This window comes from Rhinolophus sinicus, linkage group LG03 (assembly GCF_036562045.2).
Source record: "Rhinolophus sinicus isolate RSC01 linkage group LG03, ASM3656204v1, whole genome shotgun sequence".
NCBI lineage: Eukaryota > Metazoa > Chordata > Mammalia > Chiroptera > Rhinolophidae > Rhinolophus > Rhinolophus sinicus.
Window position 1 is genome coordinate 126,825,221 of NC_133753.1, and position 23,604 is coordinate 126,848,824.

A 23,604-nucleotide genomic window follows, 5' to 3' on the forward strand; every position below is an offset into this window, starting at 1 on the left:
TTTGTCTTTCTTTTTCTTTTTTTAATTGCTGAGTAGTATGCCATTGAATGATTATACCAGTTTATTTATCCAATCTCTACTGATGGACATCTGGTATGAACATGATCTATACATTATAGATTTTTGTGATCATGAATAAAGCTGCTATACACATTTTTGTGCAAGTGTTTTTATGCATATATGCTTTTATTTTTTGTGGATAAACACCTCTAAGTGCTAGGTCATAATGTATAATTTATATGAAACTAATGGGTGCACAATAGAAAAGCTTAGAACACCTTCTTCTCAAGGTGTAGTTTTGCAAAGACGGCAAAGGATTTGTTACAAGGCCTCAGGTAATCCCGGTCACTCCTAACCTCCTGTTCTCACGACAGGAGCTCTGGGGCAGGAAGATCCCTCTACAGCCAGAGGGATGAAAGCTGTGTGGATAATACCTGTAGGTCAATGCAGTTCGGACAGTGTACTTGATAGTAGGTAACCGGTATGTAAAACCCTTTGATAAATCTTTGCCTCTAGGTTTCTTGGCGTTCCATCTCACCCAGAAAGGGAAATCCCTGAAGGTTGGCAGAACTAACATAAAAGTCATTTTTGACAAAGAGACCATTATTAGCAAAGGTTTGATGGTATTTTTGGGAGAAGGTTGGGTGAGACTGGCCACTGTGGTGGGAAAGTTACACAGGCCTAAACAACTGACCAGCTTTGAATCTTGCAATACTGCTTCCTCAGTTCTCTCAAGTTATCCTTAGTAGCTTTCTAAAACACCTGACTCTTTCCTTCCATCTTTCAGCAGGTAACCCGGCTCCACTTAAAGGAAAATAGAGACCATTTGAAAGGAACCCTTTCACTTTCTTGCCAGAAACATCTACCTATCTGTACCCATTCTTTATCACTTCTTTCCTTATTCCTTCCAATCACAGTAAAGGCACTATCCCTCCTGAGGTACTTGCCATTCCTTCTTGTCGAGGGCCTTGTATTATCTTTTCTCATCTTGTCTCCTTTATACTGGCTCATTTCCCATCACTAAGCCTCTTCCAATTTCTCCCTTGTGAAAGCTAACCTCTCAACACCAGGTACCGCTCTGGTTATTGCCCTCTCTCTCTCTAGTATCATTAGAGTCAAACCTTCTAAAGGGTTGTCTGCAAAACCTCTTTCCTCTTTCTTACCTGAGTCTCCAAGGTCAGTCTAGGACCATTCTATCATATACCGTCGTAGGCACGCACAATCATTTTAAAAGTATATGATGGATGGATGGGATTCCGAGGGTGCAGACGACACTCATTTATAGCTTACAGCCTGGGATGTTGGGTAAGAAATTATTTATCTTTCTGGTGTGTATAGATAATTTGATACATGCTTTCACTTGGAAAAAAAGTTATGGTTTAGTCAGTAGTCTGCGACAAGTAACAAAGTATAAAAACAAGTGGGGGAACACAGCAGTGTTGCATTACCAATTAACCCCTTACGTGAGAACACCGGTGCTCACCACCCGAAGACCACGCATCTACCATTGCACTGCCGAGGCAGCCTGGGACCCAGGTTGGCCTTCCGGCCGAACCCTGTTTACCGCCCGTAAGCGGCCACGGTCTCCGATCCGAGTCGGGGTGGGGGGTGTGAGGAAGAGCCGAGAGGCTCCCGGCCAATGGCAGTTCTTGAACTTACACCTACAGACGTCAGCGCGGCTGTGCAAACGGATGTCACACAACTGGCTCGGAAGCGTCTCCTCCCGCTCCAGAAAGGGGGCGTGGGCCCAGCTGCCTCCGCGAAACCCTGGGCGATGGGAGGGAGGGGCGCACGGCAGTCCCCGCGAGCCCCGCGCCCTAGCCCGCCCGCTTCCCAGCAGTCCCTGCCTAGCGGCCGTCCCGGGTGAGCAGCCCGGCGCCCGAACCCCCATCCGGAGCGCGCCGCCGCCGCCGGCTCCGCCCCCTCCCCGAGCGGGCCGCGCGCTCCTGCGGCTCCGAGCCGTGTCGCGGGCGCGCGCGCCGCCGGCGGAGCCGCAGTTAAAATGGTCCGAGCGGGACCCTGCGTTCCCCCGGCCGCCGCACTGACTGACTGAGCCGGCGGGCCCAGCTCGGACTGGTCGTCTAGCCGGCAGGCTCGCTCTCGCCGTCGCGTCCCCAAATCTCGCGCCTATCGTTCTCCCGGCTTCCCTGGGCAAAGCATGTAGCCCCCGACGGGCGGCAGGGCGGCCCGCAGCTGACGCCCATCCCCACCGTCGCGTGGGTGCCCGTGTGCGTGTGTGTGCACAGGGCGGGCGACCCCGCCGCGGGCCGGAGGCCGAGCCAGCGAGCGGCCTGCCCCGCTGCCGGGAGCCCGACTCTCCGGGCCTCCCTCCTACCCCGTCCCGGTGCCCCTCCTCGGGGCCTTCTATATGGGCCACCTTCTCTCGAAGGAGCCGCGTAACCGCCCGAGCCAGAAGAGGCCTCGCTGTTGCAGCTGGTGCCGCCGCCGCCGCCCTCTCCTCAGGCTCCCCCGCCGGACCCCGGCCAAGGCGCCCCCCCAGCCGGCGGCGCCCCGGAGCCGGGACTGCTTCTTCCGCGGGCCCTGCATGCTCTGCTTCATCGTGCACAGCCCCGGCGCGCCCGCCCCCGCCGGCCCAGAGGAGGAGCCGCCGCTCTCGCCGCCGCCGCCGCCGCCGCGGGACGGGGCCTACGCCGCGGCCGCCTCCTCTCAGCACCTGGCACGGCGCTACGCGGCCCTGGCTGCCGAAGACTGCGCCGCCGTCGCCCGCCGCTTCCTGCTGTCCTCCGCTGCCGCCGCCGCCGCCGCTGCCGCCTCGGCCTCATCGCCCGCCTCCTGCTGCAAAGAGCTGGGGCTGGCTGCGGCCGCCGCCTGGGAACAGCAGGGCCGGAGCCTGTTCTTGGCCAGCTTGGGGCCCGTGCGCTTCCTGGGGCCGCCTGTCGCCGTGCAACTCTTCCGGGGGTCCACGCCGCCGCCATCCGAGCCCCCCACGTCCCCGGAGATGGTGTGCAAGCGGAAGGGGGCCGGGGTCCCCGCCTGCACCCCCTGTAAGCAGCCCCGCTGCGGCGGCGGGGGCTGCGGGGGCGGCGGGCCTGCGGGAGGAGGCGCCTCACCTCCGCGGCCCCCCGATGCCTGTTGCTGCCAAGGCTCCGAGCAGCCACCGCAGCCTCTCTGCCCCCCGCCCTCCTCTCCCACTTCCGAAGGTGCCCCCACGGAGGCCGGCGGGGACGCCGTCCGAGCGGGGAGCACCGCCCCCTCGGCTGCCCAGCAGCAGCATGAATGCGGCGACGCGGACTGTCAGGATCCCCGCGAAAACGCCTGCGACTGTCATAGGGAGCCGCCCCCCGAAACCCCAGACATCAACCAGCTGCCGCCTTCCATCCTGCTCAAGGTGGGTCTGGGTGAATGGCGCAGGGATGCGCGCTTTCCCCCAACCCCCGCTGCCTCCTCGGAGGTTCTCTCGCTCCTCTCCCTAAACGCAGAGGAGGGGGTTCCCTGACAGCCAGAGACGTCCAGAGGGGAGATGGGGAAGCCAATGTGGAGGATGCTTATGGCTTAGTTTTTGGAGTAGAAAAACTTGGAATCTACTGAATGTCTTTTAATTAGCTTGGGTTTGTTACGCACAATTCAAGGTTCATCTATTATTAGATTCCCATCTCAGTGGTTGACAAACGACTCGTAGGTTTTCTGTGAAATATTTTAATCTGACGAATTTGCACTTACTGGGTAAAGACTTTTTATATCAGTGTTCGAAAGTCTTCAAACTTCTTCCAGGTTTGATAGCTGCTAGTTGATGTCAATAACACTTAACTTTTTTCGAGCATTTACTGTGATCAGCCACTGTCCCAGAGCTTTATATACCTAATATCTCATTTAATCCTCCAATTACCGCTGTGCGATAAATATTAACGTCCTTACTTTACACAAGAGAAACTGATATTTCAGTACTGTGTGCCTACAGTAGTAAGTCAGGCAGAAGCGATATTTTCTCTTATGGAGATTACAGTCTAGTGTGGCTTGAAGAGATTAAATGACTTTTCCAAGGCCACACACAATCATAAGAGGCACATCTAGGGAATTGAGGCCTGCTTGACTTGAAAACCCTTTTGTTTATGCTATGTTGTATTAACTTCCAACATGTTAACTTGTACATAAAGAAGGTAAGGACAAGTGTATTTTTTGTTGGAGGATGGTCCTATGGAAGCTTTGTTGCACTTCAAGTACCAAGTAAAACTTGCAGTTTTGTCAATGCTAGTGATAAACTTAACTATGTGATAGAGTTTGTATTGTTATTAACAAGTTGTTTTCTCATTTTCTTCCCTCCCCCTGCCATTTCTGGACCTTAATAAATGTAAATCTCCTTTTTCAGTGTGGACGATATTTAAGACTAGCCCAAAATAACTTAGATAAAAATTTGGCTTCTTTTATTGTTACTGAAGTAGCTGTCATCAATTACAATTGTTACTGTCACCAATATACTTTGTTTGATTCGACTTTTTGCATATTTATAATCCTGTGTTTTTATCTGTTTTATTGTGATATTAATGTTCTTGTGAATAATATAGGAAAAGAGTGTGAAAGCTTAACTTTTCCTTATGTCAAAATGTAAAGATTTAACCGGAATGGAGGTATATTTGTCAGCGGAATAATTGCCTCTGTTGTGTGTTCAGGATGTGTATTTTAGAGCAGAGGGTACTTTTTTGAGTCCTTTAAATCAGTGGGTGACATGGACAAATAAAATATCAACACATACTTGGTATAGAGGTTTGATGGATGTCTTGTTATTTGGCAAGTATACTGTTTAGAAACAAGCCAAAACAAAAAACCCAGGTACTTTCTGCTTTCTACCGAAACCATTATTTCATGACGTAGAGAACATTTTAATACAGAAAAAAGGACACGATCTCATAATAAAGAGAATCCCTATGGGATACACTTATTCTATTTGCTACATTGTTCCTTTTCACATTTTTGTTGTGAAATGTTGAAAACTTGGTCTAAGGGACACTTGGGAATGACTCGTTAGACTTGCCTTGTTTGTGTTGGAGTATTTGGAGTATTTTTAATTTGTATTAGAAACTTGAATGAAGATTGCCTGTGTGGTTCTCATGGTCCTAGTGCTATTCAGCTACAAGTGAGGTGGACTGTCTGGAATGAATTAAAATCAAGGTTTTTCAATGTTTACCAAAGAGGACTTTTAGGGGTAAGGCTTTTGGGGACAGAGACTCTGTCCACACAGATCTTGTTCATTGCTCGATCCCCTCTCCTAAGTGCAGTGCCTGGCATTTAGTAGCAATCAGTAAATATTTATGAACACATTAATGACCAAGTGTTTAGAAGTCTGCGCCGAGACTCTGGGTGAGTATGACATACCACTAAGAGAAGTGTTTAAGAAATGTTTATATCCTGACTTGAGAGTTTCTGAGCTACAACAGAGCCACATGATGTTGAAAGCATTCTGGTTTTTTCTGGTGAGAAGTGGAAGTGTTTGGCTTGGAGAAGAGAATTCTTAGGGATCTAGGACATTTTTCTTTTTTTTTTTTTTTTACTGTATAGGAAGGAAGGGTCGTTGCATAGAGAGGCACAAATCCATCACCTCCATTGGAAAACATTTTTAGAAAGTATGCTCTTCTCTCTTGATAATGGGTCAGTAGCCTTTATGATTGTGTTGCTATGCTTTTTGTACCAAAAGTGACTGGTTGTAAAACGGGATGCAGAGGGGGAAACGTTTAGGAGAGAAATGTGACTTAAAGGATGTTAGTAGGGAAAGCTCTCATACTTGCCCCGTTTTTTCCAGGTATGGCAAAAGCAAGAGAGAAAAACTGAATTCTTTTTGTGGTGCTTCATAGGCAGATTTTTGGCTCATTATCAATAAGGCCTTTTCTTTTTAAATTTTATTTTATGTAAATAATAAGTATTCCTTGCTTTAAAACATTCAAATAATTCAGGTGAAGCAAAAGTGTGCCTTGATTCACCCCTACCCTCCCATCTTGTTTCCTCTCCAGAGAGAACTAACTACTGTTACCAGTTTAGATTGTTCTTCTAGACCTGCTCTGTCCAGCACAATACCCACTAGCCACCTATGGCTATTTAAATTTAAAGTAGTTAAAATTAAATACAATTTGAAATTTAGTTTCTCAGCCATAGTAGCCACATTTCAGAGATCAATATTCATGGGTGGCTGGGGGCTCCTGGACTGGACATTCTAGAACATTTCCATCATTGTTGAAAACCCTGTATAAACCTTCATAGTCTTTTTCATAAATGGCATCAAAATGTATACGTTCTGCAATTTTTTTTTTTGGGGGGGGGTGTTAATAGTATGGTTTGGAGGTCTTTCCCATTAGTGAGTATATGGTTTCCTTCATTCTTTTTAACTGCTGCATAGTATCCTGTAGTGTTATACTACACTGTTTATTAATGGACGTTTCCAGTTAACTGCTACTACAAACAATGCTGATAGATGTTTTCTATGTACATGTGGTCATGTTTTTCTAGGGTGCATTGCAAGAAGTGGAATTTGAGGATTGAAGAATTTGTATATTTGGAAATGTAGAAAGTCCTTTCTAACAATGAGAGCTGTGTAAAATGAAATGAGTTCTTTCTTGAACTAGTAGTGAGCCTCGTAGTTATGTAACTTCAGAACAGGAAGAGACCTTTGACATCATCTACTCTTTCCCCACTTCTTAAGCACGAAGATACAGGCTGGAGAAGTGACATGGCCCATGTACCCTAATACGTTTCTGATAGTGAATGGCAGACCCTGGTCTGGAACCCAGCTTATTGTTTCCAAGTCTAGAGATCTTTTCAACATACTGTGTGAGAGGGCCTGAATAGTCATCTCTCAGAGATTTCATGAAAGAGATTCCTGAATCTGGAGGTGGGTGAGGAGGAGCTTAGACTAGACTTCTAAGCCTATGAGTCAGAGGCTAATTTAAAATTGGGTCTGTAGGGTTGAATTGTGGTCTTTAAATATAAGAAATTTGAGAAGCAGGGAATGTCTCTTCAAAGGTCAACTGTGGGAATAGCATTTTCTTAAATACTTAAGCCTGTTACAGTTGATCTTTGGTTAATGGATTGTGTTGGATGAAATAAGCTAGCTTCCATTTTTGCTACCTGTTGCCTTTATAACTTAAGCAACCCTTCCTGCTGATACCATAATTAGATTTTTATATGGTGGAACCATTATGCAACAATTTTACCAAATGATAGCAGTGGAATATTTTTCTTTAAGTAATTACTATTTGAGTAACTGGGTGTGTTGTGATATATATGTAAATTTTAGAGACTTTATGTGCTGTATTTAGATAGCTTGCTCTCTGTCAGTAGACTTATTTTTTTCCAAAGGAAACCAGGTGAGAGATCCAAAATTTACCACCACCACCACTGTAAAATCATCTCACCATGCATGCACCCTTGACAATGTGTCAGTAGGTGTTAAATATTTATTTTTACAGCTTTATTACCAACAGGTTGCTTTAGTGATCAAAGAAGAGTTTTATAAGAGAAATGTGCTTTGGAGGAGAGCTTATGTACCTGACCTATTTTTTCCCCCAGATATGCAAACAAGGATGAAAGCAGTGGAAATAGGAGGCAAAGAAAAACAGTACTACACTTTTTAAAGCTTTGAATGTAGATTACTAGTGGGTAAGAGGGCTCAATTACATGTAGTGTTTCATGAATGCTTGATTTAAGACTCCAGTACCAGATAACCTCTAGACGGTATGTCTCTGAAGTTTTAGTGATGGTTTTAATCATCTCTGAAATGAAGTATCCTTAGGAAGTCTGAGTCAAGATTTTTGTTTGCTGAAGAATGCCAGTTCATCTTGATTAACTTAACCAGGCTACCAAAAGTTGAGATTTCTTCTCATTTTAAGAAATCTGTAAATTTTGGTGCCTCGTCAAGGGGGTAACCTTGGGCTGTTCTCTGCCAGCTTGGGGTAGCATGTTGTATAAATGGTAAGGAATGTAAGGGGAGGTAAGTGAATGCAGTATGGAAGTATTTAATATTAGGATAGTAGTTTCCTAAAAAGTTGCTTGACTTTGGTTAAATATCCTATTTTATGCTTAGGAAGAGTTTTGCCCAAGTCGTGGCTGATTTGGAGCCCAAGTGGTGTGGTAAGCGCATACACACGGAGGAAGAAGATAGCAGCAGTTCTGGGAGATTGGTTACAGACATACATGTGTACATATGTATATTCCCCAGCTCTGGCACTGAGAGGGCCTTGGAGCAGCAATACCCAGGATCAATGAGTACACTTAGCATACACATCTTAGCTTCTAAATACCATTCTCCAATAAAAGGAATCAGTGCTCCATGGAGAAAGGACTGATACCAGAGCTGGGACAAGGAAGTACAAGATGAGCAGAGAATATTTTGTGCCAGAACACAAATAAGTCCTCAGAATGACGGAGATATGTCAAAAGGACACATCGTTTCGTAGTATCTCTTCCCAAAATACTTTAAAAGTCTTTAGTGTCTGACTTTAGGATAAAACTTATTTTTGTATTAATTTCATGATATCTGACTTTGCTATAAAGTTAACACTGTATAGTAATAATTGGGATTTTATTAGTTTGTTGTACTTTAAATTTTAATAACTACATTGTGAGAAATTATGTTAAATTGTAGATGAGGAAATAGTTGTACAACCTGTGACTTCCCTGTAGCTGTATGGTTAGTAAAGTACCAAGAGTATGTTTTATGCCTCTCGTTTTTCTAACTGGTGCTTTATTCAACGGACTGTTTAGTAAATTTTACTTTCAAGTTTTTGTCAGGCAATATAAGTAGAATATTTAAGAAAGAGGCAAGATATGATATATATGGAAATAAAATTGGAAAAAAAAAACAGAAAAGTTGAACTTAGTTGAAGTAATTCCGAGAAGATTTTAGAGATGGGCTTTATCTGAATCTATAGGATATTATTTGCTTAGTTCGTCATTAAAATGTGGTGTGTGTGCGCGCGCGTGCGTGTGTGCACGCACTACACAGGAATTCAAAGGTTCTGGGTAGAAAGATGATATAATGATGCAAATATAGAGCTTGTGGAATTTTTTTAAAACGCAGTTCTGTGGAATATTTAATTTACCCATTTAAGTTTAGATTTTTAATAAATGTCTACAGTTGTGCAACCATCACTACAATCCAGTTTTATAACACCTCCATCACCTCAAATACTTTCCTTGTGCTTCTTTGCAGTTTCCTTTCCCACACCTAGCCCAAGGCATACCTGATCTGCTTACTGCTTGTATACTTTTGCCTGTTCTAGAAATTTCATATAAGTGGCATCATACAATATGTAGTCTGGAATATTATCTTGCATGTTTAATACCTCTGTATCTCTCATGACACCTAGCATAGCCCCTGACACACAGGAAATAGTCAATGTAAAATAGCTACACAAATATTTCTATAATTTGCATACAGCCTGCCTGCTCATAAACCATAACTCCTTTTTGCAGTAATATAATCAAGGTATGAAGTAGCCAAAAGTAGGTGTTGGTTTTGTTGATTTTTAAGTACTATAAAGGTTCTGGGGATAGGTATGACCAAGTTTTAAGCAACAATATGTTCTGAACATTTTTACAGTCTGAAGTATCTTCTTATTTTATACCAATGCCCCACTCAAAAATTTACTTTTTCAGCAGCTATAAACTTCCAGTTATAAATAAGTCATAGGGTAGGGTGTAATGTACAGCATGGTGACTATAGTTAATAATACTTTTTTGCATATCTGAAAGTTGCTAAGAATAGATCTTAAAAGTCCTCATCACAAGAAAAAATAAAGTTTGTAACAAGGTATGATGATGGTTGGTAACTAGACTTAATTGTGGTGATCATTTCACGATGTATACAAATTTTGAGTCATTATGTTGTACACGTGAAACTAATGTTATATGTCAGTTTTACCTCAATTAAAAAAAAAAGAGAGAGAGAGAGAGAGGGGCATGCTTCCCGTCCCTTCCCCCAAGAATCATTCGAGGCTGAGAAATATTTGAATATCAGCCTAGTAATGATTAAGATTAGTAATATGACTTAGTAATATATCAGTAATATGACTTATACGTTTTTTTGATAATTAATAGCTTAGTTATATTGTCTAGATCTGCCATTAAAGATCAAGAATATTAAGTTTGTTTTCAAGCGAGGTCGTGACTACAAGTCACTGCTGTTTCTAAATATCTGTTTCCCTCATATTCTTTTTAGTAACAGGATCCACCACGTTCTAGCTGGGCACATGTCCACCTCTTAAATTAGACACTATTTCTCAGCCTCTCCTGGAGGGTTGTGGCTGTGGGATTGATTATCAGGCAGTAGGATGTGAGTGGAAGCACATCTTCCACGTCATTCCATCAAAGGCACCTGCTTGTCCTTGCCTTCCTCTTCCCTTTTGCAGGTCTAGACCCCCTGGATTATAAGAGTACACCACCCTTCACCCTATAAATGAGGGCAGTGATGGAAGATAGAAGATGATAAATCCTTGGATTTTCTACATCCTTAGAATACCTAACTTAGTTGGGACTTCTGTCATGTTCAAGCCATTGCTAACAGGCGTCTGTTAAAGTAAGCAATTTCCTGGCTTGATGCATGTGCCATCCCAGTTTTTTTTTTCATGGTGTTTTTTTTTTCCCTTTGTAGTTTTCTTTATTCTACAAAAATGTTGTTGCAGGTCAGTCCTTTACAGACCTATGTTCTCTTTCTTAAAAGCAACCTTTGAAATGCTTTCTCTTAAATCACAAATTATTCAAAGATAATTCCAAAATGCCTTTGACTATATAACCTTAAAGTCAATGAACAACTTTCGTGACTTACTGTCTCCCACAGAAACGTAGGGACATGTGCACAGATGTTTGTTAAATGAGTTAAGATAATTTGGGGGAGAGTAGTTATTTTCTGGGGCCTTAGGGGATGGGTGAGGTAGCATTTTAATGATAAAGAAAAGCAGAGATGTTTAAACGTGTTAGTTATCTGTTTCTCTGTAACAAATTATGCCAACACTTAGCAGTTTTAAACCACAAACATTTATTACTTCACATTTTTCTGTGGGTTAGGAATCCCCACTTGGCTGGGCCCTTCTGATCCAGGCTGTAATCAAGGTGTTGGCTGGGGCTGCTTGGCTGGGACTCGAGAATTGCCATCCAAGCTGACTTGCATGGTTGTTGGCAAGGCCTAAGGTCCTCACTGGCTGTTCGTCAGATGCTTAAGTTCCTTGCCAGGCCTGGTGGGCTTCTCCATAGGGCTGCTCCCAACATGGCAGCTTGCTCCTCCCAGAGTAGTAGATCTAAAAATACCCAAAGTGGAAGCCACAGGTTTTCGTTTTTTGTTTTTTTTTAACCTAATCTCAGCAACAACATCCTATCATGTCTGCCATACACTGCTCATTAGAAGTTAAGTCAGTAAATCCAGCTCCCCTTCCACAGGGTAGGATCACACAGATGTAAATACCAGGAAGTGGGGGTCTTTGGGGGCTGTTGCGCAGGTAGCGTACCACAAACCATCTGCAAAGATCTGTGACATGCACTGGTATTTCAACCTGGTATTTTGCCTTCTATCCATCTTTGCTGGTACTGGTTTTATCTTCGCTTTACCTACTTATTAAATTTCCTTTTACCTGGATGAATAAGACCCATCTAGATTGAACTAGATTTAGTCAGTTAACTTGTGGCTTATAACAATCATCTCACTTTTACAAACGGGAAAATTGATGCTTAAAGAAGGTACTATTCACAGTGAGACATATTAGGCAAGGCACTTCTTGGTTATAACGACCATGCTCTGCATATTATCTGTTTGTTAAGGGACAAATGAACACTTTAAAATCATGTGTTTTAATCTTAACCAGATGGTCTAGTCTCTCTGAATCCTAGTTTTTCTCCTGTGTAAAATGAGGATGAGCATAAAGATACCCACAAGGCAGGCACTTCCAGCTATGGCTGCACGAGGAGCTTGCGGACTCCTCTTCACAAAAAAGCAAATACAAAACTGGGCAAAATTGCCCCAAGCTGTTTGGGCTTTGGAAACTGACCAAAGGAAGATAACAAATTGAGAAGTACTTATTCTTAGGGAAACTGCTAGAGCTGCAGGTAAGAATAGTGGACATCTACAGCATTCTTGCATGCCGCCCCCTGTCCCAGTACTTTTGGCAAGAACTAGAGTTTGGAAAACCAGCAGCTTTGCTGCCAGAGAGGCTAACTCAGTTTGGGGCAGTGAGTGAAAACCTGTATTTGTCAACTAAAAGTGATGTATTTGGTAGGAAACACATAGGGAAAACCTACATAGTATTTGCAAGTGTCAGGTTGTGGTGCCTTTGGGATGAGTGAGGGACCAGCCAGGAATTTCACAGGCAGACCTTGGAAATGAGACGACCATAAAAGGATAGGCTCTCCACCTTTATTCTGGTTCACTGTGAAACTATGCACACGTGCCCGCGAGACCTGAGAGTGTCTAGCAGAAAGCAAGGGCCAAGACAGACTTGAAAATGGGCAAAGTCTGAATGTGCTGTTCCCAAGCAGCACAGAGATTGTAGATTTCCACAAATACATCGTGTTCCAGTTGCCTAGTGTTCAGCACAGTAACACGCTGTACAGGTTTGCAGGCTAGGAGTGGTAGGCGACAGCCTACAGCCTAGGTGTGCAGGAGGCTGCACCATCGAGGTGTGTGAAAGTGCTCTCTGATTCCCACACGACGAAATCACCTAAGGTTGCATTTCTCAGGATGCATTCCTGTTGTTAAGCGATGCATGACTGTATTTAGTTACTTTCTTAGTATTTTCCCTGAGGTTTATAATTAACATCAATAATTTAATACTGTTCCATTGGTCTCAAGCCTCTTGGAGGTAGAGCCCTTGGTTAAAAATGCCTGCAGTGCTTGGCCAGGCACACATCACTTCAAGCGAGCTTCAGAGACAGTTCCTCTCTATGGGGCCCCTATTTATGGCTGAGCCTGCTCTTTTGGTTCTTACTGTGATTGTACTGGTAGGACTCACTTCAGCACGGAACCATCACGGCACTTTGAAGAACAAGATTGATTACGCCCAGATCCTAGAGGGTATATGGCATGCCCTAGGGCCACACAGCCCCGTCACAGGTAGAGAGCGAGAGAGCAGAGACTTGGGGCTCTGCGTTTATTAGGGTCCAAGGGTGGGCTGTCTAGGGTTTTGTGGGTTTACTCTTTATTGGCTAATTTAAAGCATAAGAGCAGGAATTAGGGCACAGGCAGGGAGAAATGGGGTCACTCAAGTGGTCAGTTATCTAGGTTACCCAGGGCTTTCTGAATGAGGGACCTTCATGGGTGGTGGCGGCCTACTTCCTTATCTGGTTGTTTTGCTAGCAGCTGTGCCATATAGCTGGCAACGTGTTTATTCAAGATTGATATCTTTTGAAATAGATATTTTGGCACTCAAAAGCTTAATGTCAGACACTACAATCAAAAAAGTTTAATGTCAGGCACTTAACACTACAAATACCACTTTAGTTTCAATGATATAGTAAAACTTTGTTTCTATATTTGTGTTGTTATTGTTACAAATTACACCTGTATATATTTTGTGCCCATTAACATAGATTTATAATTATTATTTTACGTAGTTGTCTTTTTAATCAATTAATCATGTAGGAATAAGAAGTACAAGCCAAAAATACATTAATACTGAATTCTACACATACATTTACCTACGTAAATGCATAACTTTATTGGTGTTCTTTATTTCTTCCCGTGGTTTCAAGCTACTGGCTAGTGCTCTTTCATTTCAGCCTGAAGGACTCCCTTTAGCATTTCTTACAGACAGGTCTACTAGTGACAAACTCCTTCAGTTTTTATCTGGAAGTATCGTAATTTTGCCTTCATTTTTTCAGGATAGTTTTGCCAGATACAGAATTCCTGGTTGACAGTTTTTCTTTCAGTGCTTTAAATACGTTTTCCCGTTGCCTGCTGGCCTGCACGGTTTCCGATGAGAAATCAGTTGTTAATCCTAATGAGGATCCTTTGTACATGATGAGTTAGTTGCTTTTCTCTTAACTGCTTTCAGGTTTCTCTCTTTGTCTTTTGACAGTTTGGTTATAACATGTCTTAGTATAGATCTCTTTGAGTTAATTCTGTCGGGATTCATTGAGTTTTATGAATGTCTAGATTCATCAGATTTGCCAGGGATAAGCAATGTTACATTTAGACTGAAATTTCTATCTCACCTTCCTTGGCTTGTGATTCCAGTGTTAGTTCAGTTTCAAAGACTTTGCTGTGCTACTTTGGGTTTCTTTTGTACATGTGCAGCTTTGTGGTTAACTCCGATTTCCTTGTCCTGCATACACAGAATTAAGGGTGCTCTTTTCCAGATCTCCTCTGTGATCCTTCCTTTATACTCTTTGACCTGGAGTCCCCTTTTTTCTGGTTCTCTGGTTAGAAAGATGGAGTTTCTCTCTGAGTGATAGTCTGTGCTATATATAGTTTTGCAGAACTTGCGCTGTTTTCATGATGAAGCAGTAAGAAAAAGGTAATGGAGTTTCTTTGCTCTATCTTTGGTCTGTGGAGTTCCCTCTTCTGGTTCTTTTGGTCGAAAAAGTGGGTTTAGGGGATTTTAGGTGGCTGCATAGCTGCCACATTGCAGCTCTGTGACTGAAGCTGCATTTGGGACATGGCCAGTAGGAAGAAAAGGGAAAAGTGAAAGAAAAGAAAATCCAAAATGAGGACTCTTCTCACATTCTCTATTTCACAGATGCCCGTTCCCTGGACCTCTGCCCAGAAAGGTGGTTTACTCTCTGTATTTTCGTTGGTTGTGCCTGCTGTGCAATTCTGTGCAGAGGCAACCCTCAGTTTCATGCTGGTAGATAAAAGAAAAAAAAACCCCACAGGAAACATCTCTGTTATTAGTCATTCTTTAAGTGTTGGTTCACCTCCCCAATCTTTATGTTATTAACCCGAGGTAACTGGTCCTGAGGTAACTGCTTTTAGTATGTTGTCCAGAGGTTTTGGTTGTTGTGAGTGGGAGTGCGAGGCTGAAGTGGCTTAACTGCATCTCTGCTGGTGATTCTTATGTATATATATTTTTAATTCTCACTCAACCCTTGGAGGAGGAACAGTAGTTGTGAGGGGAACAGCAGTTAGTTGTTTTCCCAAGGCTCAAGCTTTAAACATAGTAGAGATTCTGGCTTAGATTTCTACAATATTGGACTTTACAGAGGTAAATAATTTTAGGTCATAGTTATGATAGGAATCATTTGTACACTATTTACTCTGTTTCAGACACTCTTCCAAAAACTTTATATATACTCTTTTAGTCCTCATGATAACTCTGTCAGGTAAAGAGTATATTATCCCTGTTTTATAGATAAGGATACTGAGAGACAGAGAAGTTAGATAATTTGCCCAAGGTTACATAGATTATAAATAGTGAAGCCATGAATTCAACCTAAGAAACAACTTAGTGTAGAGCACCTGTTCGTGTTAAAATTTTCACTTAATATTATGGAAATTTTCATATACAAACCAAAATAGAATATGAACTCCCCATGTATCATTCAGCCAATTTCAGTAGTTTTCAATATTCTGCCTTTTTTTTTATATCTTTTGTCAACTTTTTCTGTTTTTGATATAGTATCTGAAAGCAAATACTAGATATCATTTCAGCCATAAACACTAGAGTATGTATCTAAAATGGCTAATAGCTTTTAAAAAAATAATATAACCACACTATGAATATAATCACAATACAATCACAACCTAAAAAGTGAGGAATACAAGTGATTGCCTTTAAATCATTTAATGTATTTTTTATGTTCAGTTTTATTTGGTTGTCTCAGAAGTATCTTCTTAGAGTTGGCTCAATTCAGGATTTCAATATGTTCCACACATTGTTTGTTGGTATATGTCTTTTTTAAAATCTGTATTGGTCCTAACTGTGATCCTAACCATCTTTTTATAATTTTTACGTTTTAAAATGCTTTTAAAAATAAGCTTTTCATTTTGGAATAATTTTAGAAAAGTTACAAAGATAATATAGAGTCTCCATATACTCCTCCCACTTTCAATGTCCCCTAAATTGATTATCTTACATTACTATGGTACATTTGCCAAACTGAAGTCAGCATTTGTACAGTTTTTCTGTTAATGACCTTTTTTCTGATTCAGGATTCCATTAGTTGTCCTTCTTTCTTCTCCTCTTGTCTGTGATAGTTTCTCAGCCTTTTCTTGATTTTCATGATCTTGAATTTTTTGAGGAGTCCGTATCGCGTATTTTATAGGAAGTGCCACAGTTGGTGTATGTGATATTTTCTTGGAATTAGATTAGGTTTATGTATTTCTGGAGAAAATACCATACATATAAAATGTCCTTTTTAGTAACATTTGTATTTTTGAATAAAAAGTTCATCTGGTTCTAAGGTCAAAGCTATAAAACTAGGTACCTTCAGAGTAGTTTCAATTTCATCCCTTTCCCCTTCCTAGTCTTTTTTCTCCCTTCCCCTAAAGATGAATATTTTTATTAATTTTTGGTTTATCCTTTTAGTCTTTTTTATTTTTAATATTGACAAACAAACACACACACACCCCTGCGGTCCTATTCCCCTCTTAACACGGAAGGTAATGTTAGACCATGTTCTTAACTCCCATACTATGCTTTCTTTTTAGGACAGTTCCTAGCAATGACTCTTCTAATAAGGGCTACTTGTATTCAAGATGTTTTTCTGCTTTAAAAAATTAAATTTTTCTAACGAATAAGATTTTTTTCCTGTCTTTAAGATGTTTAGCACATATTATATGGTTTCTTTTTTTATTTACAGATATTTTCCAATTTATCCCTGGATGAGCGTTGCCTTTCTGCATCATTGGTTTGCAAGTACTGGCGTGACCTTTGTTTAGATTTCCAGTTTTGGAAGCAGCTGGATCTTAGTAGTCGTCAGCAGGTATATAGAATCTAATTCTAAGAAACGCAATTTAACTATTCAAAAAATCTTTATTCCTTTTCAGAAATCACTTCTTTCATGTTGTAGTTTCTCAAAGTAGTTCAACTGACTAATCTATAATTCTGCGTTTAGTAATTTTTTTTCTTTGTGAATTTAAGTTATAGCTAGGTTCTTAAGGTAAAGATATTATTTAGTGTGAATTTGTAATTTTGGGTTGTTTCTTAATCCTGTTTGTCTTATTCCTGTTTGTCTTCCCTCTTTTTCATTACCTTTTTTAAAAAAATTAAACTTTCCCTTTTTTGGAAGGGTCATATCAATATTTGTTTTATAGTAGAAAATGATGGCAAACGTTTATATTAAATATACTACTGCTGATGTGCCATGTACTGTTCTACGGGCTTCATACATATTAATTCATTTTATCCTCCCCACAGCCTTATGAGTTGATACTATTATTATTATTCCTATTATGTTATTTTACTATTAATAATAGTAACTTTATACTATTACTGTAGATGAAGAAATGGAAGTGAAATGGGCTAAGATAACTTATTTTGTTTTTATTTTCCTTTTGATGAATTTTTAGTCCTCCCAATTGCGTGGCTGCCCCGTATGTTTATGTGGTGGCATAAATTAGGAAAAAACATAGGAGTAGAAGTAATAGTGCTTATTGCAAATAATTTGCAATTCTTCCTTTAAACTTGGTTGTCAGTACTTGGCATCAGAAATACATAAAATATATCCAATCAGAATAGTATTTTATAGAGTACTAAAACTGCTCTAAATCCTATGATGTTAGTAGTGGTGTGCTGTAAATGTTTAACAAGTGGCTTTCGAAAACAAATGAACAAATAAAAAGTCCTGATTTGTAATATTTGTCAGTTTCTGTGGTTCAGATACTTCCACTGTGGCTAATTTCCAGCTACCAGTTTGATGTCACTGAATGCAGTGATGTCATTGATTTGGAAAGAGGTGCATACTTATAGGTCCTGTGAGTTGATACAGGCCAACTCCAACATGTCACTGGTAATATGTGTATGTGTCTGTGTATAACACATATACTTTAAACAAAATGATCAAATTCACCTGCCAGGGTTTATAAAATTGGTGTCCAGGGAGAATGGTGAGTATTTACTTACACACTGTGAAATGTGAAATGTGAAATACGTATAATCTATTGGCTCATTCATTACTTAGGTACTCTTGGATGTCTGAGCAATTTGTTAACAAACTCAGACTAAAAATAGCTCTCCCCCTCTGCTGGTAGTTAGGTTTGGAGATGAAATATAAAAAAATAAAAAAAGGTGAGTATGTCAGAGTTTTAGCTTTGAAAGTAACTGTTTACATCTGTGGTTTTCCACCAGATATAAACAAAGATAGTTTTACCCTTAGCTCTTATTCCTAGTGCCACTGACCACTCCAGTTCTTTCCTCCTTCTGCTCTAAGTTTAATCATGTGCATTTTCTCTCTCCATTATTTTCTAAAAATTTTCACTTATTTGACATTCAATATTATATTAGTTTCAGGTGTATAGCATAGTGGTTAGACATTTATATACCTTACGAAGTGATCCCCCCGATAAGTCCAGCCCCACCCCCACCCCTGGCTCCATGCATAGTTATTACAATATTATTGACTGTATTCCCTAGTCTGTACTTTACATCCCCGAATCTCACCATTATTTTTACTCAAAGGACTCGATTAATATTAACTGGTTTTTGTTTTTTGAAATGTGTTTATTAGGCAGGGAATAAATAGAGGTTGATTTTTTAGAAATTGTTTTAAAAGTTCAGATGGCTATGTCAGTTTTTCACCAGATAAATTTTAAGTTTATTTATATTTAGCTTTGAGTCTTCTGCGAAAAGCTATTTGATATGGACATTTGCATGTAGTATTTGGTATGCTGATATACAAAATGACATCAATTTTCTTAGCTATGGATTAGTTATATGTGAGGTAGAAGTAGTAAAACAATTGAAATTTATGTACTGTGGTATCATCTAATATTAAGTGTAAAAAAAATCAAGATTCATACATCATGATTACTGATATAAACTATTTGCTGGGTTAAAAGAGTGGTAAGAAAAGCTGCAATAGGACCATTTGTGACAACATAGATGAATCTTGAGATTATAATGCTAAGTGAAATAAGTCAGACAGAAAAAGCAGAGAACTATATGATTTCACTGATATGTGGTATATATACCAAAAACAGCAAAAGAACAAGACAAACAAATGGAACAAAAACTCATAGACACAGACAATAGTTTAGTGGTTACCAGAGGGTAAGGGGAAGGGGGTGGTAGATGATGGTAAAGGGGATCAAATATATGGTGATGGAAGGAGAACTGACTCTGGGTGGTGAACACACAATGGGATTTATGGATGATGTAATACAGAATTATACCCCTAAAATCTGTGTAACTTTACTAACAATTGTCACCCCAATAAACTTTAATTAAAAAAGAAAAGAACAAAACATTCGAAATCTCAATAAAATTTTGTGGAGAGTTTTTGGTGAGTTTAAAGGTTTAATTAAAGTAAGTTATTTTCCTGACAAGTATAGATTTTTAGGCTTTTTATGAAAACTTATATATGTATTCTTTCTTGGTGTTTGTTGACACCACTCTGACACCAAATGTGTGGAGATTTTTATATTCTAACAGCAAATTCTCTGACACCAACCCGGTGTCCAACAATTCAGTTCAATTCTGACACTAACTCTAGGAGTTAGCATAGACCTCACAGGTTAAGGGCTCAATCCCTTAAGACTGTCCCCACTTTGTATACTAGTCACAAGTCCCAGGAGCAACTTGTACTGATAAATTTGGGAGTCCCTTCACCTCTTCCTTAAGTTTGATAATTTGCTAGAATGACTTATAGAACTCAGGAAAATACTTATGTTTACTGGTTAATTATAAAGGATATAACTCAGGACCAGTCCAAAGGAAAAGATATGTAAGGGCAAAGTATTAGGGGATAGAGTGTGGGAGCTTCCATACCCTTTCGAGGCACATCACTCTCCCATCCCTTTGGTGTGTTCACCAATCCAAATGCTCTTCAAATCTTGTTGTTCAAGAGCTTTTATAACCTAATCTTCAGCTCCACTTCTCTCACAGGAAGTCAAGGAATGGGGTTGAAAGTTTCCACCTCCTAATCATGTGGTGTTTGGTCTTTCTGGTGACTAGTCTCCATCCTGCAGCTATCTAGGAGCCCCAAGTTAAGTCATTTCATTAGTATAAACTCAGATGTGGTCAAAAGGGGGCTCGTTATGAGTAACAAAAGGCATTCCTATCAGTCAGGAAATGCCAAGGCTTTTGGGAGACCTGTTCAAGGAACCAGAGACATAGACCAAATGTATTTTTGTTATACCACAGTTCGTGTTATTCTGTAACATTAAGTGTGAAGGTTTCTTTTGATTGTGGTTTTTATGCTATAATCGAATTATTGTTTATTGGGGAAATTTTAATAAAAGAACAGAAAATAAGTTTCTACATTTAGCAAAAGTTTAAATTTATTGCTTTTTTTCTCTCATAGGTCACTGATGAATTATTGGAAAAAATTGCATCAAGAAGTCAAAATATAATTGAAATCAACATTTCTGATTGTCGCAGTATGTCTGATACTGGCGTATGTGTTCTAGCATTTAAGTGTCCTGGACTTCTTAGGTATACAGCCTACAGGTGTAAACAGCTTTCTGACACCTCTATTATCGCGGTTGCCTCTCACTGTCCTTTACTTCAGAAAGTTCATGTAGGCAACCAGGACAAACTAACTGATGAAGGACTCAAACAGGTAAATTTTAGCATCTATAAAATGATTTAACTCATAATAACTAAAAATGTTTTCTTGCAGCGATACTTTAAAAGGTTGTTATGTTAAAAATAATGCTCAGAGACTAAAAGAAGTCATATTTTTTATCTACCCATGGACATTTGTTTGGGTTAGTGATCTAGTGTGCCTTTGTTAATAATAGATAAATTAACTTGGTTGTGTTTTGTAGTGAGTGCCTGACTTTCTGTGACTGGCCATTTTATTTATTCTTTTGTTGTAATATTTAAATTTTGTATCAAATTTTGCTTTAGGTAGCAGAAGTACGCAGTTTGAGTCAGCTTGAAGTTTCAAAAATTAACTTCTAATTTCCCTTTTACAGTACTAGATGACATACCTACATGCTTTATCTGTTTAAAGGCATAATTGGAAATCCAAGTTAAAGAGTATACAGTGAAGAAAAAGGTAGAAATTACATTTAGTACAATAATTGGGTTAAAAATAGTATCATATGTATTTTATGTTTGATGCACTTCCTTTGGAAATGGTATTTAAGGTTTCTTGTCTCAGAGTGGATTATTTATTCGATGACTATTGAATGGATTCTATGTGCCAGTCCCTGAATTTGTGGATATTTTGAATATTTAATAATATTCCTGCTATTGTACTAGGCACGTTTTGTATTTTTACATTTAGACCTTTAAGTAACTTTGTGCAATAGTTGATATTAAACTCATTTTGTAAAGGAACAAATTAAGACTTAGAGAGAGAGATGAATTTGCCTAATGTTTAGCAGATGGTTGAGCAGGGATTTGAAGCCTGGATTCTCCAAAGCTTCTATTGTTTTTCCACGTTTCCAGTGCAATAGACTGTATTCTTCTAGACCTCGAATAAAGGAGCCTGCTCCATGAGGGCAGAGGCCATGCACACTTACCACTCTTTCTACAGTACCCTCAGCACACATTTGTTGAAAGAAAGAGTTAATTAATAATTCCATTCAAGAACTTTGTCAGGATTAATGTTTAAATTAATTGGAATGCAGTCCAAACACTTCCCAGTAAAAGCAGAATGTCAATAAAATCCTAGATTTAAATCTGTTATGAAGTTAGCAATAAAATGAAGATCCCTAAATTTAATGACTACAGATGAATAACTTAAACCTCAGTATTGGAAGTTTGCAAAAGACACTATCCTGAATAGTACTGAGTATGTCAATCCAATTTATATATTAAGAAGGCTACAATTTATAAGGGACCCTATTTTGTCTGCAAAAGCAAATTGTGCAGTAACAGTCTTACTTATTTTAACATTTGTCATGATTCATTTCTGCTATGTACAGGATTATTCACTAGCAAAGCATTTTATGAAATTCTTAAACTCTTAAAAACAAATTAATTTTTAATGGGGAAATTATAAATATTATGGCTAGAGCATGTTTTTTGTGTGATGGAAAATTTCCAGTAAATTATACTTAGCAATGAAACATTTTTAAAACTCTACATATTTATTAAGAAATGGATTAAATCTGTTATATATTTAAATCTGGTATAACACAAATTAGGTACCAGTTGAACAGACTGCTAAGGGTATTTCTTATAAGAGTAAGATAGTTATGGTTGAAATAGAAGGAAACTAGAAAGTTCTTTAAGGAGCAAGACTTAATATGCCAGTCAAGTATTATGAATTTATCTAATACTTACAGCTTTGAGACTAATTATGTAAGTCTTCTCTAGAATGTAAGGTATTTTGGAACCCATTAATTTATGATAGATTAGATGTTTGCTTCAGATTTGCATGGTGTCTGAATTATGAATTAGTTATATGTAATATAACAATCTGATAGAAGTAGTAAAACAATCTAAATCTTTCTCATCCATAAGTAATTTTTTTAAGTGACTGCATTGCAATAAGTAATTACATAGGAACCTCACTGCAGTGTAGAGAGTAATACTTTATTATGCTTAAGACTGTACTGTATCTGGGTGTGTCTTATTTTAGCCTCTCTTCAGATGGAATAGTGTTATAATAGAAAGTGATTTAGTAGAAAGAGAATGACTTTCATATAAACGTAAAATAGAAATACAAGTCTTGTGAAGCAATACATAGCCTTATGTACAGTGCACACTGATGTTTTCTATTCTATACTATTATGTTAAATAAATGTTGGCCTTGACCCACTCAGTAAATTAATTTCATGATCCAGTGATGTTGGATGAGTTCTGCTGTGGAGTATATTACAGTTTTAGTGAATGAACAATTTAAGAATGTATAATAAAGTTTTAAAAGACCTAGGATGGAACTATTCGTAATTTATGAAATTTCCTGGGATTATTTTTTCTTTTTTACTCAAAAACACAGCAATTGATTTGCATTTTTGATTCTACAGATCAAGTTGCAGGGTTTTTGGGGTTTTTCATTTGCTCTTCTGGTAGTAAAATCTTACAAGTGTTTTAGAATGGTATACATGTGTTTTATTGATAATGTCATCAAAATGCATTTCCATCGTAACTACTATAATTTTGACTGACTTTAGCAAACACCACATGAATGTGTTTTTTGACTTCAGTTTATAAAAGCAGTTACGTAAAGCATTTCAATTTGGAGTTCTAATGGATCTAAAATTTAATATTTTAATAATTGCATTCTATTTAGCAGTGTTTCTCAAACTTATGTTGAAATACCTAAAAGTCAGGCTCTTTTTGGCCAAATACTTTTTATTGTAAAATACCACCTTGAAATCTTGATATTTTTATGTTCTAAAAACGACTCCAAATAATTGTACTCATGGAACATATTTCTAATTATATACATCTCATAAAATGGCAATCATGTATTATGGGGAAAAAAGAGCTAGTTAGTTAAGAATAATAGGCTATTTCAGTTTTTCTAGTATTTTATTACCATCTATTGCTTGCCAGCAGATGAGATAGCAATAGCCAAAGTATTCAGATAAATGCAAGAAATTTTATCCTTTAAGTT

At 39.3% G+C, this 23,604-nt stretch overlaps 1 protein-coding gene across 2 annotated transcripts in view; it reads left to right on the forward strand.

The window, feature by feature from the left end:
- Positions 1 to 2,306: 2,306 nt before the first annotated feature.
- FBXL17 (F-box and leucine rich repeat protein 17) overlaps positions 2,307 to 23,604 on the forward strand; it is a 464,141-nt gene continuing 442,843 nt past the window's right edge. For both annotated transcript variants that reach the window (XM_019727982.2, XM_074328624.1), the window contains exons 1-3: positions 2,307 to 3,349; positions 16,732 to 16,854; positions 20,392 to 20,649. In XM_019727982.2, coding sequence (XP_019583541.2) covers positions 2,369 to 3,349; positions 16,732 to 16,854; positions 20,392 to 20,649 — 1,362 coding nt within the window. In that variant the 5' untranslated portion in view covers positions 2,307 to 2,368. The remainder of the gene's footprint in view (positions 3,350 to 16,731; positions 16,855 to 20,391; positions 20,650 to 23,604) is intronic.